This window comes from Elephantulus edwardii, unplaced genomic scaffold (assembly GCF_000299155.1).
Source record: "Elephantulus edwardii isolate Elephantulus edwardi_28Jun2011 unplaced genomic scaffold, EleEdw1.0 scaffold00058, whole genome shotgun sequence".
NCBI lineage: Eukaryota > Metazoa > Chordata > Mammalia > Macroscelidea > Macroscelididae > Elephantulus > Elephantulus edwardii.
The window spans coordinates 12,909,381-12,931,175 of record NW_006399808.1 but is presented as its reverse complement, the minus strand read 5'-3'; the positions used below and the strand labels follow the sequence as shown (position 1 = coordinate 12,931,175).

General features: G+C 36.1%; 1 protein-coding gene across 1 annotated transcript in view; it reads right to left on the bottom strand.

Moving 5' to 3' along the window:
- The window catches only part of FAT4 (FAT atypical cadherin 4), a 251,864-nt gene that overhangs the window by 26,586 nt on the left and 203,483 nt on the right, over positions 1-21,795 (bottom strand). Inside the window, exons 10-11 of the mRNA XM_006887552.1 lie at positions 7,609-7,713; positions 355-662 (exon numbers count right to left, since the gene is read on the bottom strand). Coding sequence (XP_006887614.1) covers positions 355-662; positions 7,609-7,713 — 413 coding nt within the window. The remainder of the gene's footprint in view (positions 1-354; positions 663-7,608; positions 7,714-21,795) is intronic.

The following is a 21,795-nucleotide window of genomic DNA, read 5'->3' as shown; positions in this document are numbered from 1 at the left end:
TGCTTTTCAAGGAGAGGAGCAAAGGGGGGGGAGGGAGGGGTTTGTGCGGGGAGAAGGGTGCAACAATGAATGAATGGAATTGCAAAATCTCTGTAGATGTTCATTGAAATGAAAAATAAACAAACTAAATTAATAAAAAAAAGAGTAGCGAGCTTCTTTTCTTTTTTTCAGTTAAAGCCAAAAATACACGAAGTTTCCTTGAACAATGGCCAAAAACTAAAATAACAGTTTTTTGCCAAAATTGGCAAAATAATGAATAGATATAACTCAACTGGACTTTGATTCATGCTAGAAGGTCTACCTGGTAGGATAAACAACTTAAAATATGATTTCGTTTTCAAGTAAACGCCTTACCATTCCTGCTCTCCGAGCAATCACAGTGTGAAAATGTCCATCTGAAACTTTCTTCATTGTAGTGAGTTTATAAGTGCCACTGCCTATATTATAGGAGAATCTCAGTCTTTCTTCAGCAATTTCAAGGGCCAAAAACTCAGCCCGGTCACCAGTCTGGTTGTCATAGTTGTAAAGCAATAAAGCATGGCTTTTAATGGTTGCAAATTTAACATAAATATAATTGTTATTGGGATCCAGGCTGGGAAATTCCATGTATGACAACTCTTCAAATCCATAGCTATTCAACTCACAGTGCTTTCCAAAGACACCTACAGATAAGAAAACAGAAAAATTAACAAACAAAATCCCAGGAAATTTTATTAAATAATTTGAATTAAAGTATTTTTAAAGTCACAATGATGGAACATGACCCAAACATAATTTTGAAATTACACAGCAATAAACCAAAAATTTTAAATCAGTATGTGAAATAAAACTGAACTAGGATGAAATGAAAATCCTCAGTGCTTGATGTTTCAGGGCCTTGTTGCTTGTTGTGTTGTGTACTGTCGAGTCAGAACTTACTCTTAGCTGACCCTCCATTGGGTTTTCAAAGGCAGTTAATTGCATGGGAGAAGATTGTTTATTTTTCCCCAAAGAGCTGCTAATAGATTTGAACTGTGTGCTTTTAGGATTGTAGCACAGCATCTTACCACTAGACCACAAGAGCACTCTATAGACAACACAAGTCAATGTGAATTTGCTTGGTTATTGAGCAACATTTCTTAGTTTGGATGCTTTTAAAAATTACAAATTTACTGGCATGAAGTCTATTTGAATATATTTCTTTTATTTATTATATATCTGATCTTTTTATTGTGATTAAGCAATTAAACAGATTAAATTCTTTCTCCAAACAATAATTTGTGTACATTTTGTTTCATGACATTGGTTATAATCCCCTCAGTGTAACAGCACTCTTCTACTTTCTCCCTAGGTTCCTTATATTTACCTGTTCTCCTTCCCTGCTTTTAAAATTTATTTTAGGGCAAATGTTGTCCCACTGGTCTCCATGATCACTGGTACTGAAAAGTATATTCTTCCTTAGCATTACGATTCACTTTACAGACTTGACTATTGTTTGAAAATTGACCTGAGGGATTTGTTCCCTTTCTAGTCTAAAGCTGGCTGGATCTCATTTTAAAAATTTGAAAATTAGGTTTTTAAAAATTTTTTGCTTTAAGATGCTATAGTTTTCAACTGAGACATTTTTTTCACAATATATACTTCCTAAAACCAATTTTTATTGTAATGGATGAAGGCAAACTTTGCTTTGACTTTTAATTATTCTGTATCTGTACTCATGGCATTTTTTAAGACCCACAAAATTAGAGAAGACAATCACTTCTTTTAGAGAAGAAAATAAGTGTTTAATGTTTTTATCTTTCTTACTTTATACTCTTTATGGAGATGATTTATGGCAGACTACTTAAAAATAGCTTTCTGTTTTTCTGAAATCTAGCATTCCCACTTGTTTGTCCTGGTTCCTTTTCAAATATGAAAAATGAGTTTTATTGATGTTACAATACTATGCCAAAATTCTTTTCCCACAAATATTAGTAGACTATGTCAAATGATTGGAAAATTAACCCAAGCCAATACATCGTGATTCTTATTAACTTACAACTGTTTCATTCCTAAATTTTGGCTGCACATCATTTTCAAATGCATTATATTTAGAATCAGGGACTTTTTCAGCTAGTAGAAACCAATGCCATCATTTTCCAGAAAATTTAGAGTTGCCCAAGGTAACAAAACTATGGGAGAGAGAGCCAAAATGGGAACTCAGATTTACTGATTGTCTAGTTGCTCTGACTACAGCATATTTTATATTCAAATTTCCTTTATGCCAAAATGGTCTAGAACCTCTATAAAAACTTGTGTCTTGTATATTTTTCTTTTAAATTGACTTTTATAGAAATTACCCCATTGCAAGGGCTGAGTTACTCTAAGCATATTTCCCCTTAAATAATAAAAAATTGATGAATTTGTCTAAGGCCATTGTTATGACAAAATGACTTATACTCAGAGGATAGACATTATGTATATTCTAAATAATCAAAGCTAGAGAAAATGATAAGAAATTCCATGTATTACACGTTTTTATATATTACATATTTATATATTGTTATATATAATTTGTAGTGATACAAATACCTCCATTCTAAATTCAAGTTTATTTATATACTATATTACATATAGAGTGACCTATTTCTTTGAGTGATATATGTTATCAGACACAATTTATACATCATTTATCTTGATATTTTAAAATATTGCTAATTCATTTGAGGATCTATTTATTACTTTTAATAGTGATTTTAGTGAAAGTTTACAGAAATTATGTTTTCATTCATTCATTGATACATATTTTCCTCCCTTTCCATCCCTCACTTTGTAATGCACAGTTTGTTCTAGATTGTTAATTATCAGACATTCAATGTCTAATCATCCATTCCTGTCAAGTAGTCCTTCTTTGCTCCTATTCCAGTGTAGTATTCACTATCTATCCATTCTTTTCCTGCTTTCCCCTCTCCCATGTCCACCTAGTTTTTTATTACAATGGTCTTAGCAGTATTCATCCTTTTGTGACTGAGATGTTTCACTCAGCATAAAGTCCTCCAGCCTGCAATGGGCTCTAGTGTCTCAGGAAGTGTGAGGATGGCACAAGATAGAGTAGGATTCAGATTTTTTATTTATAGGTTTGCTAAGAGTTGTACTGGACTTGACAGCACCTAACAACAATGTCCTGCAGACGTTGGTGAAATCAGAGCTTTCTAAGGGCATCAGAGCTTTTTAAAGGCAAAGACTTAGCTGGAAAATGAAATAGAACACTTACTGAAGAATGGGCATTGTGTTTTTTTCTAGGTTTTTTTCCTAACTCAATTAATTTGTACAGCAGGATAACTAGTAAAACATGTATGGGTACCCAAGAGGGGAACGAGTGGGAGCAGAGAGGTGACAATGGGTAGGGACAAAACCATCGGGTTTTACAGTTTGGTGGGTGGAGGGAGGTTGTTAAGGAAATGGGAAAGATACAGTGGGGACCTGAAATGATTGGGTAATGATGGACAAGGGACAATGCTGATTGATTTTATAAAATATAATGCATGGGGAATGACCATATGAAACACAATGGATGAAGAATAATGTGAAACACAATGTACTTTGTGAGCAAACCAATATTAAAATAAAACAATTTAGGTATTATTTTATATGTTGTTGTTATGTGCCGTCGAGTCATTTGCGACTCATAGCGATCCTATGTACAACAGCCCTAAACCCTGCCTATCCTGTGCCAATCGCACTGTCTCTGACACACCCATCCTGATTACCATCACTGAATCAATCCACCTCATAGAGGGTCTTCCCCTCCTGCTCTGTCCCTCCACCCTCCCAAGCATGATGTTCCTCTCCAAAGATATAGGAAACACACACACACACACACACACACACACTCACACACACAAATGTTTTAACTTTAATTAAGTTGATACTCGCTTTCAAACAGAATGAGTTTTCATCATGGATTTTTTTTTTCACTTTAAGGGTTTTTGCTACTGTTTCTCCAGTAAAGTAAATTGTGCTTTTTTTTTCTTCTTTGAGAGCCCATTGGCTTTGAGTAAATTCTAGCTCATAGTGACTATTTCAGACAAAGTAGAATTGCTTACATGTGATTCCTAGGCTGTAATCCTTATGGAAACATACTGCTACCATCTCTTTTTTCCTTGAGATCAAAGAATACATTTTAATGAGGATGTTAAAACTATCTTTTAATGCAATACCCTAAAATCAATATATATAAAGGTTGATATAAATAATTAAATAAGATAAATTGCTGGTGTATGTACCTATTAACAATGTGGCAGTGGTTCCAAAACGAGATTGTTATTTACAAATTCAAAATAATAAATAATAACAATATTAATAATAATAAAATAAGCAGGTGTATACCTTCCACATATGAAAAGTAAATAATATTAAATTTTGCCAACTATAAAATTTGTAGCTAATATTTGTTTTCTATTGGATGCGTGCTTAACTATTCATAGATATTTAAGATTTATAAATTAGTATTATTTTATTTGCTCTTTTTATTAGAATGTTTTCCCCTCATTGTTTTGAGAAAGAAAATACTTTTTTTCCTCCAGTCTCAAATTAAGTATTATTGTTTCAAATATTGTTGACTGTTTCACTAGTTAAGTGCTTATGTTGTCAATTAAAAATGATTCTATGTGAATAATGGGTTTTTTTTAAATTTAGGTTGTTTATTTTTCATTTCAATGAACATCTACAGAGATTTTGGGATTCCATTCATTCATTGTTGCACCCTTCTCCCCGCACAAACCCCTCCCCCCTCCCTTTTGCTCCTCTCCTTGAAAAGCGAAAGAAAAACTCCCTCATTGGTACACAATGGGTTTTTTTCCTTTGCCATTGGTCTGAATGGGGGGAAGGTTTTTCAGGGCTAGCAAATAACATGATTTGTCTCTATTGTAATTTATAGAACTGTATTTTTTTCACCTCTCCTAGGGATATCTGAATAAATCAGGGAAATTTTAAATTTAGTCCTCAAAAACACCTTCACTACCAAAAGGGAATACCTATACATATGATCATGGAAATTAAAGGTGCAATTTGCTCCTATTTACTATCCATTTTCTTAAATCTCCATTTTTTTAAAAGGATGGAATGTATATATATAAAGAAACATCTCTGCTTAGTCACTTGAAACAATCCAATATCTATTCAAACCTTTTTTCTTTGATTCCAAAACATATGAAGTTTAAAGATGGCTCTATACAGAGCAATGACATTTAGATAAGAAGATCTCTTTGAGGTAAAGGAGACATTTTAAGAGATCTAAATCCTATAGTTATACTGAATTTCATTATCTTTCACTGCTTCATGAGCACCTCAAAAGATGTTTTTTAAAGGACATTTTTATTAAAAAGGACCTTGATGGAAGTGAAATCCTGATTGTAATGGTGGTGGGAACTGTGGCATTGCTATGAAGAAACTATGCTAAGAGGTTCATTAATTCATTGTTGACCCACAGGCTCCAGTTGTGGTACTGAGAATAGGGTTTATGAGGAAAGTAAATTGGAGAGTGGGGGAGGCAAAGAATATCATCCAATACAAGTCCAGGTTTTAGCCCAAGGTTCAAGGCACAATTAGTGTCTTAATTAGTCCAGGCTCTGGTTTCAGTCAGCAGTAAAATCCAAAAGATCTAGCAAGGTTTGTGTCAGAGTAGTTATAAGGCAGTTTCTCCTTCATGCATCCAGCAAGAACAGCAAAAAACTTTATTTGTGGCTAGCACAAATGCAAGAAGCTTGAGGTCATACCTTGCCAGAGTTTCTCCACAGCAATGACAAAATTTTTCACCACCATCAGGAGGGTTTCGTTCTCACCATGGTCTTCCTTCAGTCAGCACATTAGGAATTCCTAGGACTCCCTGCTCCATAAACCAGTTACCTTTCTTTATTTAACCATTCATTATATTTGGTGGACAGTGCTGAAGGAATAAGTTCATACTTACCCTATCTCATCCTTACTGTGTATCTCTCACTTCCACTCATCAAGACGACCCAGGTAGGTCATACTTAAACATGCTTGTTAGCTTCCTTCAACTTTAAAGGAAAGGGAGTTCAGATGCTTTCTCCTTCCTGACATCAAATAGACCCAGGCAGTCAATGAGTTAAGCATACTCATCAGCTTTTTCTTGCCTCAGTTTCACTGAAAAAGTCTCTCTTTTCTGCTCATCTCTTTGCAAATGTAAGTCCCCTCAGAGTACTAGGGGTGTAATCTTTTTAGGTTAATCTGCACACTCTGTGTCAAAGTCTACTACTATAAGCATTTGTTTAGGGTATATTAATTTTTTTTTTCACAAACGTAAGAAGCCTCAGGTCACATTTTGCTACAGTTCTCCATAAAATTGCCACAATCTCTGCATCACCAGGGTCTCCCTCAAGTCTTGCCATCACAAGTCTTTCTCACTTCAATTCTTTCTTTCTAGTGTGAGAAGCACTCTTTCTCTTATCCTAGTCCCACAGTTGTTAATTATTTCCAAGGTCATGCTGATTTGCAAGATCATGTGTCTGCTGTTAAGGTAACTGGAAACTATAATAACTAACTATAATGACTTAAAAGAGTAATTTTAGGCTAACATCACACATGGTGTAATTGTTAAGTATATAGCTGCTATCCAAGAGGTTAGTTGTTGCAACTCCAAAAAAAAACAACTAGTGGTCTGTTTCTATAAAGACTTCAGCCTAGGGAACACTATATAGCTGCACTTTATCATATACGGTTACTATGAGCTGAGGTTGGCTCCACAGCATCCCACATATAGGCTAAAATTAAGACATCCATAAATAAATGAATAGGCAGGATCATGATGGATGGAGAGGAGATTGAAACTGTCAACAGCTTCATCTTGCTTGGAGCTATAATCATCACACTTGGTACCAGCAGTCAGAAAATAAGCAGATGCATTGAACTGGGAATATCTGCAGTTAGAGACCTTTCCAAAGTATTTAGGAGTAGTGATGTCAATTTAAAGACTAAGGTGTGTCTGACTCAGGCCATGGTCTTTCCGATCACTTGCTTTGTATCTGAGAGCTGGATAATGAATAAGAATGACAGAAAAAGAATTGATACCTTTGAATTGCGGTGTTTGAGCACTGATTATCCCACGTACAGCCAAGAGAACAAATAGATATATCTTGGAGAGGGTGCAGCCAGAGTTTTCTTTGGAGGTTTCTCCTCACATACTTAGGGCATGATGATGGGAATGGTGGAGGATTGGTGAAAGAGAGGAAGACCCTAAACCAGGCAAATTGACACAGTGACTGCTGCAGTGGGCTCTTGTGTGTCAAGAAATGTGAGGATGGAACAGGATAGAGCAGGGTTCAGATTTATTGTTTGTAGAGTCGCCATCAGTCATATTCCTCTCAATGGCACCTAACAACAACTAACATAAATATATGAGTGGAAATGTCTTGGAGAAACATCATCAAATTCACTTACCTTGTTATGATTCCTTTTCTTATAAGGAGCAAAACAATATATTCCATGAGTTTCCCAACATTAACTTTTATAATTACAAACTCATAAGAATTCTTTTACTAAAATCATTTCTGTGATACATATTTTCATAATTCCTTACAGCTATAACAAAACACAAATGTTTTATATCAGCAGTTAAATTATACTCACCAAATGGACAATGGCAATAGTAAGAATCAACACCACTTTGGCAGGAACCACCATTAAAACAGGGATTGCATTCACAATAATTGACTGAAGATTCACACGTTTTCCCTGAAAAATATAAAATTCATTAAAATTATATTTCACAGATGTTATGTGCTGATTGGTAGCTTGTGATTCATAGCGACAGTATGTGCAATAGCTGTGAATCCTGCTCTATCTTGATCTAATATCACTGTTTCTGACACACTTACTCTCATTACACCAGTTATTGTGTCACTCTATCTCATTTGAGGTCTTCCTCTCCTTCACTGTCCCTTGACCTTTCCCAAGCATAATATCCTTCTCCAAAGACTGATCCCTTAACAGCTACATCAGCAATATATGTGAGGAGTTTCAAAACTCTTGCCTCCAAGAAAGGCACAATTTGGTTTCACTCTCTTCTGTTTGTTCTCTTGGCAGTCTATGGAATGTTCAAAACTCTTCTCCAGCACCACAGGTAGAGAGCTGGACAATGACTAAGGATGACAAAAGAAGAATCGATGCCATAAATATTCACAGCCTTGAAAATCTTACGAAGACTAAGCAACTCAAAGGTAAGAAAGGTTTAAGCAGAACAGAGACATTGGAGATTGCAAAGAATTAAGTAACTTTCTGACCTTTTGTACCTAAGGTCATTATGAGTGGGAGTCAACTTAGTGGCACCTAACAATAAGAACAATAAGTACAACAATGCTATAAAGATGTACACTATAATATTTATGTTGTTGTTGTGTACCATTGTGTCCCAACAGACCCATAGCTGACTAAAAAATTAGTTTTTAGAGGCTGTAAATAGCATGGGTGGAGACTACCCATCTTTCTCCTACAGCCGATGGATTCAAACTGGGAGCCTTTGGGTGGGTAGCACAATTTCTTAGCACTAGGCCACCAGAGCTCCCTTATGATATTTATAATATAGTATAATTAACATAAATAGCTTCAAAGGAAAAACTGTTTACAGGGAAATGACACATAGTGAACACATGTAAATGCCTTTTTTTTTTGTCATTGTCCTTTCATCTTTCACATCATATGGATAGACCAAAATTTTCAGATTTCTTTTCATGGTATTTTTTTTTACACACACGAATATCAATCTTACTTAGCTTATTTGTCGAACTACAATTCTTTCACTCTCAAAAAATATCTCTAGCTCATATACATCTGTGGTAAAACAGAATATGTATGAAAATACATCCAAGATATTTTCAAATATTTATTATGCTTTATTCTCAACTACAGGTTATGCACTTTGAATTTTTTTTCAAATAGTAACACTGACCAGACACATATTTTTCACAGACTCTTCTCGTGTATCATCCTGTTAAATTCAATCAGCCAATATTGACTGAATGCCTGCTATGCGCCAGACAAATACGATTTACACTTCGTTCATAGGGTCGCTATGAGTCGTCTACGACTCGACGGCATTAAACAACAACAACAACAACATTTTAGTAAGGGGAGTTAATACATTTAATCAGTAACATTTACATTTCAAAATGAGGACTAAAAGGTCCTTGGAGCCTAATATTTTCATCCTCACCCCCAATTGCAACACTATGGCACAAACTAAGTGTTCTGTTTCAATACACAAGTTCCATAAAGATATGGTTGTATAGTTATTTGGTTGGAAAATTTATGGTAATGAGTAGCCATATATTTGTTGCTCATTTGTTTATTTCTAAGTTTGTTGTTGTTGTTATGTGCCATCGAGTCACTTGCGACTCATAGCGACCCTATGTACAAGAGCTCTGAACTCCGTTCTATTCTGTGTCAACCTAGCCATGTCAAACATACTCATTACTACCACTCCAGTCACAGAATCGATCCATCTCATCAAGGGTCTTCCTCTTCTGCACCACCCTCCACTCTGCCAAACATAATGTCCCTTTCCAAGGACCAGTCCCTCCTTGCAACATGCCCAAAGTATTTCTAAGTATATGTATTCTAATATGACATTCTTCCCTATCATATTTTCTTATAATAATTCAAAGTATTTTAAGCTTAGTCTCCAGATTTTCAAATCTAATAATTATTGAGATGATGTAGAGTTCTTTGTTAATTTCCACTCTTTGACAGGAGAGTTTTAATTCATGTAGAATTTTGCTTGGCTCCATAGTCAACAGTCTTGACACCAGCAGCCAGGAAATTAAAAGGCGCATTGCCATGGGAAAGTCTGCTGCTAGGGACCTCTCCAAAGTACTGAAGAGCAGTGGTGTCTCTCTGGAGACTAAGGTGCATCTGATACAGGCCATGGTCTTCGCAATCACTTGTTATGCATCAGAGAGTTGGACAATGACCAAGGAGGATAGAAGGAGAATTGATGCCTTTGAGCTGTGGTGCTGGAGAAGAGTATTGAGAATACCATGGACTGCTAGGAAAACAAATAGATTTGTCCTGGAGAGGGTTAAACCGGGTGGCTCCTTGGAGGCAAGGATTCTGAGGCTCCATCTAACTTACTTTGGACATGTAGTGAGGAGAGATTGGTCCTTAGAGAGGGACATCATGCTTGGGAGGGTGGAGGGACAGCTCAGGAGAGGAAGGCCCTCTATGAGGTGGATTGATTCAATGACTGGGATAATTGGGATGGGAGTGTCAGAGACAGTGCCATTGGCACAGGACAGAGCGGAGTTTAGGGCTGTTGTACATAGGGTCGCTATGAATCGCAGGCGACTCGACGGCACATAACAACAGAATTTGTCTCTGTAAAGTTATTTGTTATGCTTCTCAGAATGAATAAAAATAATGCATTTATCAATGTTTGCTAAAACCATGCAAGTTTTATAAATACAACTAGACTGAAAGCTTGATATACATAATTCACTTCATCATAATAACTATGCTTAAATCACAGCTGTTTATTTTACTTTTGTTTTTGTGGTTTGCCTATAGAGTCACAGTTATTCTTGTTTGAAATTCCATTTGAAATTCCACGTGTAAGTTTGTCTGAACAACATTGTTAAGTTAAAAGATTCAGTACAGCAGAGTCATAGTACTAAGGTTTTTCTCTTGCAAATAAAATTGGGAGCTCCCTATGAGGTAAATCACTGAACTGAAAATGTCATTTTTTCCCCCTAAGGAGAGAAAACGCAAATGAACAAGTTTCTAAACAGAGGCACAGAGATTACTTAGCAGTTTGTTAAGATGGAGGAATGAACAGGACAACCCTAAGCCTGTGATAAATATTCATTGCATTAAGCTGGTTCATTCAAAGTGACTTTACTTGCTAAAAATTCACTGGAAGAAATCTATATTTGTTCCCATTCCCCAAAAAAAGATGATCGGCAGACTGATGAAATTATCAAATAATACCATTAATATCACAAGTTAGCAAGATTCAGCTTAAAATTATCAAAAAACAACTGAAACAGCACATCAACAAAGAACTGCCGGAAATGCAGGCTGGGATTAGAAGAAGCCATGGTACTAGCGATATTACAGATAAGCTTACATGGATCTTGGCTGAACACAAAAAGTACCAGGGGAATGTCCATTTTTCATTAACTATACAAAGGCATTTGACTGTGTGGATCACAAAATGTGGCTAACTCAGAGAAGAATGAGAATCCAAGAAAAATTGTGCTTTACGTGAAGCCTATACTTGGACCAGGAGGCAGTCATCAGAACAGAGCAAGGAAACACTGCATGGTTCAAAACTGGGAAGGGTTTGCAGTAGGAATGTGTCCTATCTCCATACCTTTTAAATACTTATGCAAAACCGGTAATCTAAGAAACTGGGCTCTATGAGGAGAAATGTGACATCAGGATTAGAGGTAGACATCAACAATTTGCATTATGTAGATGTCGCATGCCTCCTTGCTGAAACTGAGAAGGAACTGAAGTGCTTGCTGCAGAAGGTCAAGGACTGCAGCCTTCAATGTGGATTGAAACTCAACATCAAGAAAACGAAGATTTTCAACACTGGGTCAATTAGCAGCATTATTATAGATGGTGAAGAGATTGAGATTGTTAACAGCTTTAGTTTGCTTGGCTCCACAATCAATACTCTTGGTACCAGCAGCCAGGAAATTAAACGATTACTTGCATTGGGAAAGTAGGCTGTGAGAGACCTCTCCAAAGTACTGAAGAGCAATGATGTCAGTCTGGAGCCAAAGGTGTGCTTGATCAAGGCCATGGTCTCTGCAATTACTTGCTATGCATCAGAGAGATGCACAGTGACTTAGGATATAGGAAGAGAGTTGATGTTTTTGAGCTGTGGTGCTGGAGAAGAATATTGACTCTGCCATTGACTGCTAGGAGAACAAACAGGTTCATTCAAGAGAGGGTGAAACTAGGCTGCTCCTTCGAGGCAAGGATTCTGAAGCTTCATCTAACATATTTTGGACATGTCCCAAGGTGGGACCAGTCATTGGAGAGGGATGTCATGCTTAGGAGGGTGCAGGGACAGCACAAGAGAGGAAGACTCTAGATGAGATGGATTGATTCCGTGACTGAGGTAATGGGGGATGGTGTGTCAGAGACAATAAGATTGACACAGGATAGAGCAGGAGTTAGGGCTGTTGTTGCATAGGGTCTCAAAGAGTCACAGGTGATTGGACAGCACATAACAACAACATGTATAGGAGTGTGGTGGAGTAGATTGTTCAGTGTGCCTTTTCTAAACTTTGGCTTTAATTTTCACAACATGTTGTTGTTGTTTTTAAGTACCATAAACTCGCAGTGACTATAAGAACAGTAGACCTGAACCCTATTCTATCCTGCATCATCCTCACAATCCCCAAAATACTTGAGTCCATTGCTTTAGCCACTATGCCAATTTATCTTGTTGAGGATCTTCCTCTCTTAGGCTTACTCTCCAACCTTCCAAGCGTGATTTCTCTTTCCAAGGACAGGTTTCTTCTAGCAACATGACCAAAATATATGAGAAAATTCTTCCCTGCAAAGATCACCCTAGTTGCATCTTCTCCAACACCCTAACTAAAAGACATCAATTCTTCTACTGTATTCCTTAGTTAGAGTTACAGCTCTCTGATGCATAAGAAATAATTTAAAAGACCATGGCTTGAGTCAGGCACACCTTACTCTTCAAACTGACACTATTGTTCTTCAGTACCTTGGAGAGGTCCCTGAAGCAAACTTCTACAATGAAACACATTATTTTTATTTCTTGAATGTCTTTGGGAAAGGTGTTGATTGTGGACTCAAGGAAGACAAAAGAAATAATTAGCTATTTCAATTTTCTCTCCATCTATTGTGATGTTGCCTATTGGCCTAAGGGTGAGAATTTTTTGTTTTCTTGATATTGAGTTGTAATCCGTATGGAAGGTTTTGGTTTTTGACCTTCAGCAATAAGCTCCTCAGCAACTCCTGCAAAGTTAAATGACAAGCGAACCTGTATCTTCGCTTATGGAAGGTGATTGATCAGCCTTCCTCTGATACTGATGCCACATTCTTCCTCACAGATTTCATTTTCTCAAGTTATTTGCTCTGTATATAGAGTAAATAGTTTTGGATAAAGGATACAGCCCTGATGGACAGTCACTTGTTTTGATTTTAAACCATGTAGTTTTCTCCTGCTTTGTTCAGACAACAGCCTCCTAGACTAGGTACAGGTTTCACATGAGCACAAATAGTCATTCATCAGATATCCTATGCTTTCAGCCAAGAGCCTTATCTAAATCTAGCTGATCTTCTGGCAGTTCTCTGTCTATGTACTGTCCTAGCTGTCTCCAGATGATGTTCAGCAAGATTTTATTTACATATGACAAAAAAGTGATATTGTTCTATAATTTCCACATTCTGTTGGATCACCTTCTTGGGAATAGGAACAAATGTAGATCTCTTCCAATCAGTTGGCCAGGTACCTGTCTTCCAATTTCCTGTATTGAAGGGTAAACACTTCCAGACTTGTATCTGCTTGTTTAAACATGTCAGTTGGTCTCCCATTGACTGATTCCTGGGGCCTTATTTTTTGACATTTGAACTTCTTACTTCATTTCATTAGTTCTTGACCATAGATTTCTTTTTTGGAATGATTCTGTGCCAATCAAGTATTTTTTGGTACAGTGACTCTATGAATTCCCCCCATCTTCTTTATAAGCAATGCTTGTTAAGACTGGATAGTTCGCTAATTCTATAATCTAAAGAAAGAAGTAGTGGAAAATGTATGCACTTTTGAGTCAGAGATTGCTTCACAAAGTGGAGACCCAAACTAGATTACACTAGCAAGTGCAGTGGCAACAGACATGGTGCAGAATCAGAGACCAAAGTGAGATGGAGTTGAACTAAACTGCTGGCCGTTAGATGTGGAGTTAAGAGCATTCACTTAGGCTTACTGATGGAGGGGTGAGGAGTAGGTAAAAGATGAATCAACTTTTGTAATACTGATTCATCAGTCTAGTTAAATTCTGCTCCTTGAAAATTAACAGCATGCAGAATTTTCACATACGTTATTGAATGAAATAAAGTCTCACTATTTTCTCTTTTATAAAATTTCTTTTAGAGCTATATTAAAAGTAGCATAACTAAGAATATAGGTTAATATATTTATAGTTATTTTGTTATGTGTTACTGAGTTGGAAATGACCATAGTTGATTCTCCGTTGGTTTTTCAGAGGCACCAGATTGCACAGGAGGAGACTGCCTCTCTTTCTCCCACAGAGCTACTGGTGGAGTTGAACTGTGAGCCTTTGGGTGGGTAGCACATCTCCTTACTATTAGGCCACTAGAGTTCCTTCTATTATAGGAATATAATTATATTATATTAAAGAATTAATATTATAATATTAAAAATTTTGATGTTATGAAAATATATTGTTGGAGGCTGTTCAGTTAATTATTACTTATAAACAATAAATTTGAACCTAATTATTTTTGGCCTCATCCTAACATGTTAATGGGCTGTAAAATGACCAACATTACTTCTTGAAGAGTAGAAATGAGTAACAAAAGATAAGAAAGTTCTGGAGGCCCTGTCATGTATATTTTCTCTAATATTTAGATAAGGGTGATATAAGAAGATTGCTAAAAAATTAATCATGAAAATTCAAACAATAAGCATTACTCCTATAATGCTCTGCTATACCCTCGTTTACAATTCAGGTAAAAAAAATACCTTGCAGGATTTTAGTGGAAGAAATAACAGCAACAACAAAATTGCAGATCGTTTTCTAATTTATTTCAGCACTGTGACTTTGTAGGTGCATTGTTAAATTGGTTGAGCCAAGAAATCTAAAGGACAACTACTTGGTTAACTGACTGAAAGAAATGTATATTTATTCTTATTCCCAAAAATGGTATTCAAAAGAATATGGAAATTATCAAACAATATCACATGAAAGCAAAATCTTGCTGAAGATTATCCAAGAAGTGGTACATCAACAGAAAATTGCCATAAATACAAAGTTTAGAAGAAGCTGTGGTACTAGGAATATCATTGCTGATGTCATATGAACCTAGCCAAAAAACAGAGAATAACAGAACAAAATCTATTTATGTTTTATCGAATATGAAAGGCATTTGACTCAATGGATAACAACAAACTGTGACTAACTTTGAGAGTAATGGGAATCCTAGAATATTTGATTCTGCTATGTGAAACCTCTGTAACACTGATGTGTCAAATGCGTTAATGGTTGGTTACCCAATGCGGACAGAGTGGGGTGGAGCTCCCCATTAAAACCATCTTGGAAGGAGGAATGGCATCCACTTCTATAATAGCTTGCCTCCAGAAACCCTATGAACCTGGAGAGGGGATGAAATACACCCAAGCATTGAGGACTCTCCTTCACAGGGTCGCTATGAGTTGCCTGTGACTCGAAGGCACTTAACAACAACAACATGTGAAACCTATACCTAGACAAAAAGTTGTTGTCCAAACAAAGCAAGGGAACACTGCACAGTTCAAAATCAAGAAAGGAGTACTTTAGGGCTGTATCAATTTTCAATACCTTTTCCATTTACATGCTCAACAGAACTTTTGAGAGACTGGACTTTATAAATAAGAATGTGTCCTCAAAATCAGAAGAAGGGTTTTGAGGTTCTATCTCATATACTTTGGGCATGTTGTCAGGTGGGGTCAGTTCTTGGAGATGGACATCATGCTTGGAAGAGTAGAAGGTCAGTACAAAAGAGGAAGGCACTGAATGAGGTGGATTGACAGAGTGATTACATCAATGGGGTCAGCTGTGTCAGAAACTGTGAGGTTGGCTAAGGATATAGTAAGGTTCATAGCCATTGTTCCTAAGGTCAAAATGAAGGGTAAGAGATTCAAGGGAACATAACAACAATAACAATAACAGGCCAATGCCCTAGATTCTGTCATTTAGATGGGCAGAATCATAAAACAGGGTGTTAGTCTACGCAGAAGGAGAGTGAATATTTTTGTTGAATTATGTAGACCAAAATCAGGAGCTGAAATTGGAAATTAGACCACCAATAAGGAAGAGGAAGCAGCACATGTCTTCAGGGACAGAGATTCCTGATCTAGTCATACGGAGCTTGTAGGAGCAGCAGTAATAGTCACAACTGAGAACCAAATACTTGACCTGAGACAGAACTCATCTTGGCATTGCTGTCCCATATAGCAGAGCGATTTCAATTCACCTTTGCTGGAGGGCTGAGGGACAACATTGAAAGTGGAAGGATTAAGAACACTTTGTGACACTGACCTAAGCCATAAGGCTGAGAGTCAATGGGCCTTTGACCATGTTTAAAAAGCTGTCCGGACTGAAGGACTGTATCCAATTGTCAACCTGTATTATAGCTTCTTAACTTTCCTAATAAACCCCTTACTATGAGTATGGTACTGTAAATCCAATGGAATGCAAAGTCATTGCAATAGATTTTGGACCAACTAAAGCAGTAATATTTGAGTTATAATTGGTAGAAATATTTGCAGGAGTATGGGAGGTCATGTATGAACTTAGAGGAATTATTTTTGTATGATGGATGCTATTGATGTGGACAGTTCCCCTTTGCAGATTTGGTAGAAGTCAGACTCAAATATCACTATACTCTACTTGCTCTTTTGCAATCATCTATCTTATTTACTATAATCAAGTTAGGTTTCAAAAGAGGCATCCCAGCTTGTCTCTGGAAAGTCTATGAACTTAAAGAAAAGATGAAAGCTTTTCATGTTCAAGACTTTCATTCAATGGGTCACTATGAGTCATCTACAATTCGATGGCACTTACGAACAACAACAGAGAGAAGGTGGAAAAATGTCAAGAAAATAAGATATTTTTTGAAGCACATAGTATATTGAACTATAGAGTGGCCAACGAAACCACAGAAGAAGCTGACAAATAAGAGTATATTTGCTATGAAAATGAATTTCTTTAAATGGTTAAATTCTTAAATAGAATTTTATTCTTTTGTGAATAATACAGTAAGAATGAAAATTGATAATACAGGGTAAAGATTCAGTTTGTTGTTAACAGAGTTGCCATGAGTTGTAGTCAACTTTATGGTTTCTAGAGAAACAAATTCAACCAATTAAATATTTTACTTTAAAATAGTGTTTTATTTTTCTTTACAAATTAATTAATATGAACATTTTAACTGGTTTTGCTAGAAGTAAAAAAAATAATTTGTTGAGTTTGGAAAAAGAGAGATATTCTTCTTTTACTAGTGTTTGGATAAGGGAATGGTTTATGACTCCAGTTAAATAAGCAAACATTAATTCATCATACATTAGTTCTAAGATGATGCAATATTAGAAATTTAGATTTGGTGTCCATTCTGAAAATTAATCTTTAATTTAAGTTAGTTTTAAAGGATTTTTATTTTTTTGAGTGAGTGAATAACTTTACAATTCTGGTTAGAGTAAAAATAGAGGCTTTTAATTAATATTTCTCACACTGAAAGTTAATGCTTCATGACCCAATTAGAAGTTGACAACAAATTATGCATTATTTTAAATAGGTGTAGCTACTTAAGCGCTAATGAAATAATGATTATCCGGGAATGCAGCAATGCAAATTACTCTAATAACTTCTCAGTAAAATAATCTGATATGTTGAAGCACTGTAAAGTAAAATCTAGGATAATTAACTTAATTATCAGCGCAAGTCAATTAACAATATTTGTCAGTTCTTTGAAGCTCAGAAGTATTTCACTGATATGGCTTGCACAAAGAAAGACATTCAGTCCCCTTGAATGAAAGATTTTTTTTCATTAACATATGTTAGCTGTCATAGTAGCTAGTTATATGAATAAACTGATCTCATTGTTTTGACATCCATCAATTAATTGTGTTGACATATATTATTTATCACAGATAAGTGATGTGCTTCAGAAAGTGTAAATTCTTAGCATATTAAGAATGTAAATTGCTCAAGGTGACATTGAATGCATAATAGAAAGTCATGGTATCTACAGACTTTTAAGCCTATAAAACTACCAAAGACATTTAGCAATTGTCTTCAGGCTCAGAGGTAAAGTGCATGTAATGGGAAATGATGAATATGTACTGAGATTATTTTTACTGTTTTCAAGCCAAGTTAGTAGTATTTAATAAATTCTGACTCATATGTTTCAATGTAGAACTGATTTTCATAGCAGTAAACTTTTAGAAATATATCACTAGCCCAGAACCTGATACCAACATTGCATGCCTGGAACTCTGGTCCTGACACCACTGCCTCACACTTGGAACACGGGTCAGGACACCACCACTCTGAATGAGGAACTCTGGTCTTGATGCAGCCGGCCAATGCCTGGAACTCTGGTCCAGACAGAAACGATGCTAGAAATTGAGTAAGGTACTTTGGTGGGGGAGGGGATGCTATTTGTCTGGATCATGTGGGACCCCTTAAGCTCATTCAAAAGGGAAAGAGACAACTAGAACACGTTCTTAAAGGGAAAACCAAGGCTTCCTGGTTTTCCAATCAGGTCTCCATGCTCTGCTTTGTGTCCCCTCACATCCAGTCTATTAACTGCCTTTTACCTGGAGCACCTTGTGTTACCCTAGCTATAGCAGTTGTATGACAGAGGATGCTGCTTTCACAGGCCATTTCTCTACTGGATTGAAGCAGATCTTCTCTTGGGTCAGAAGATAGACAGAAACCCAGGCAGGATAGCTGACCCACATTCTTCTCAAGTGGTGACTTCAGATCAAGAACCTGCTATCACATGAAAAACTCTACTACAGCAATGTCACATAGGAAGCAGACTGCCTTCCCCCCTACACAAGCCAAAAGCAAGATGTCACACTCCCCCCCCCGCAAAAAAAAAATGACATGGTATCAATGGATTTCCTGAAGGCAGAAAGTCTGATGAAATTTTCTGACACAGAATTTAAAAGAACAATAATTTCAATGGGTGAAAGACAAACTTGAAGAATTACAGGACACTCCAAGCAAAAACCAGGAAAAGCTTTAAAAAAATCTAAAACAATGCAGATAAAACAAATGAGGCTTTAGAGACTCTGGAAAATTAAGAAACCACAATCCAAAATATGAAGACTAATGTTTCATATGCTGTCAACATGATAGCGGGACACATTAATAGGGTTGAAGAGAGGAACACAGAAACAGTGAAAGAGAAAACAGAATTGTCACCACTGATCTGCTAGAACATAAAGCAGAATCAAAAAGGAAGGAAAAAAGAAAATCTAAGAATAATGAGGGACACCATAAAGATAAATAACATGCATATAATCTGAATCCCAGAACAGGAAGAAGCAACTAAGGGCACCAAAAAATTTGTGGAAGAATTATTAGAAGAAAACTTTTCAAGGATAATGTAGAATGAGAGACTATATGTTCAAGAAGCTGAGAGAACATCATATAGAATAGATCACAAAAGAAAACACCAAGACATATTATAGTCAAATTTGCCAGAACCAAAGATAAGGAGAGAATTCTAAAAGTAGTGTGGAAGAAACAAAGAGTAACCTATAAGGGAGAACAAACAAAATTAAGGGCCAATTTCTCAGTAGAAATCATGCGAGTAAGAAAAGAAAGGTATTACACATATCAAACACTCAAAGAACACAACTGTCAACCAAGAATATTGTACACAGCAAACTGTTCATCAAATATGAAGGAGAGATCAAGATATTCCCAGAAAAACAGAACCTAAGGAAGTTTGTAAAAGCAAGACCAGTGATGCAGGAAACACTGAGAGACATCCTTACAGAAATGCCACAGAAAGCAGGATGGACCAAAGTAACTAGCAACAACACCAAAAGGAACTCAGCAAAATGATAGCAATTAAACATTGCTTCTCAATAATCACACTGAATATAAATGGTTCAAATGCACCACTTAAGAGAAAAAGAGTAGCAGATTGGAAAAAGCAAAAACAAAAACAAAATCCATCAATATGTTGTCTATAAGAGACACACCTGAACGATGAAGATAAAGAGAAACTAAAAATAAAAGGGTGGGGGGAAATATACCAAGCAAATGGGAACCAGAAAAACACAGAGTAGTGATATTAATCTCTGATAAAATAAATTTCAATGCAAAAACCATAATAAAGAAGAAGGAAAGTCACTACATTATGATTAAAGGGTTAATAGAACAAGAGGACATAGCCATAAAAAATATCTATGCACCAAATGAAAGACCTGCAAAATATAGAAAACAAACATTAACAAAACTGAAAAAGGAAATAGACAACACTACTATAGTAGTTGGAGACTTCAATACACCTCTATAAAGAAAAGATAGAACTTCCAGGAAGACACTTAACAAAAACACTGAAGAATTAAACCATACAATAAACCATCTTGACCTCATAGATATTTATAGGCAAATGTATCCCCCAGAAGCACTTCTCCAATGTAGAGAACATTCATGGACTGTTCTCCAGAACAGATTACATTTTAGGACACAAGTCAAACAACAATAAATTTAAAAACATAGAAATAATACAAAGCACATTCTCAGACCAGAATGCTACAAAATTAGAAATTAATAACAAAAGGATAAAGAAGAAAAAAAACCCATACATTTGCAAGCTGAACAACACCTTACTTGACATATGTGAAGAAATTATTTGAAGAAATAAAAAATGAAATTAAAAAGTTTCTAGAAATATATAATTAGGCTTTTCTTCCAAAGTACCTTTCCTTTCATGATTTAGAATCACCAAAAATTTGGTAAGTACGCAAGCTTTTAAGGGTTTGTGTCACCCAGGGATAGTGAAGATTCCTTTGTATAGTAATAATTAATATGCATGGTTATTTGCTGAAAGCTTGGGTATTTGAGTCTACTCAGAGAGGTCTCAGAAGAATGTGAAAATATTTCCAAAAAGTGACAGCACTAAAAACTCCACTGAGCACAGTTCTACTCTGATACATATGGGTTCAATATGCGTCAACTAGACAATAACTGGATATACAGAAGAGATTTTATATTGAAGTTGTACTAACAATATACCTGAATGTTGGATAATATAAACACAATGTTATTAGAATCACATTCTAACCAACTGGCCTAGTGAATTGACAGTTTTACTGTTCCCTTGGAGAAATGTGGGAAATCTCCTCCCATGTAATTTATGGTCTCTGGAAATTCAAAAGAAAATCAACTATGATTTGGTTCTGACTCCACAGATAAGTGGGAATGTGACTACACAACAAGGAATTAGGGGAAAAAATTCTAATTAGACTTGGAAGAAACACAGCCATAATGCTACCTGGAAGCAAGGATGACAAAATTTGGTTGCTCCTACATATGTTATTAGTAATCACTTTCTATGTGCATCAGAGAGCTGGACAATGACCAAGGATGAAAGAAGAATTGATGTCTTTGAGTTGTGGTGCTGGAGAAGAGTATAGAACATACCATGGACTGCTAAAAGAACTAACTGTCTTGGAGAGATCTGTCTTGGAGAGAGTGAAACTAAGCTGTTCTGTGGAGGTAAGGATTTTGAGACTCCATCCCACATACCATTCAGGATGGACAAATGTTGGAGAAGGATAGCATGCTTGGAAATGCCAAGAGACAACACAGAAGAAGACGACGTCATCTGAGATGGATTGACACAATAACTAATCAAGGATGCTTTCGGCAGAACGTTAAATGATCCAGGAAGTATTAAAAGAAGATGAAAAGAATATACTGAGTCACTGTATCAAAGGAAATTGTCAGACACAGAAGAATTTCATGAAACAACATATGAGCAAGAGCCTATGGTGATGAAAGAAGAAGTTCAGGCTGCTCTGAAGGAAATGGC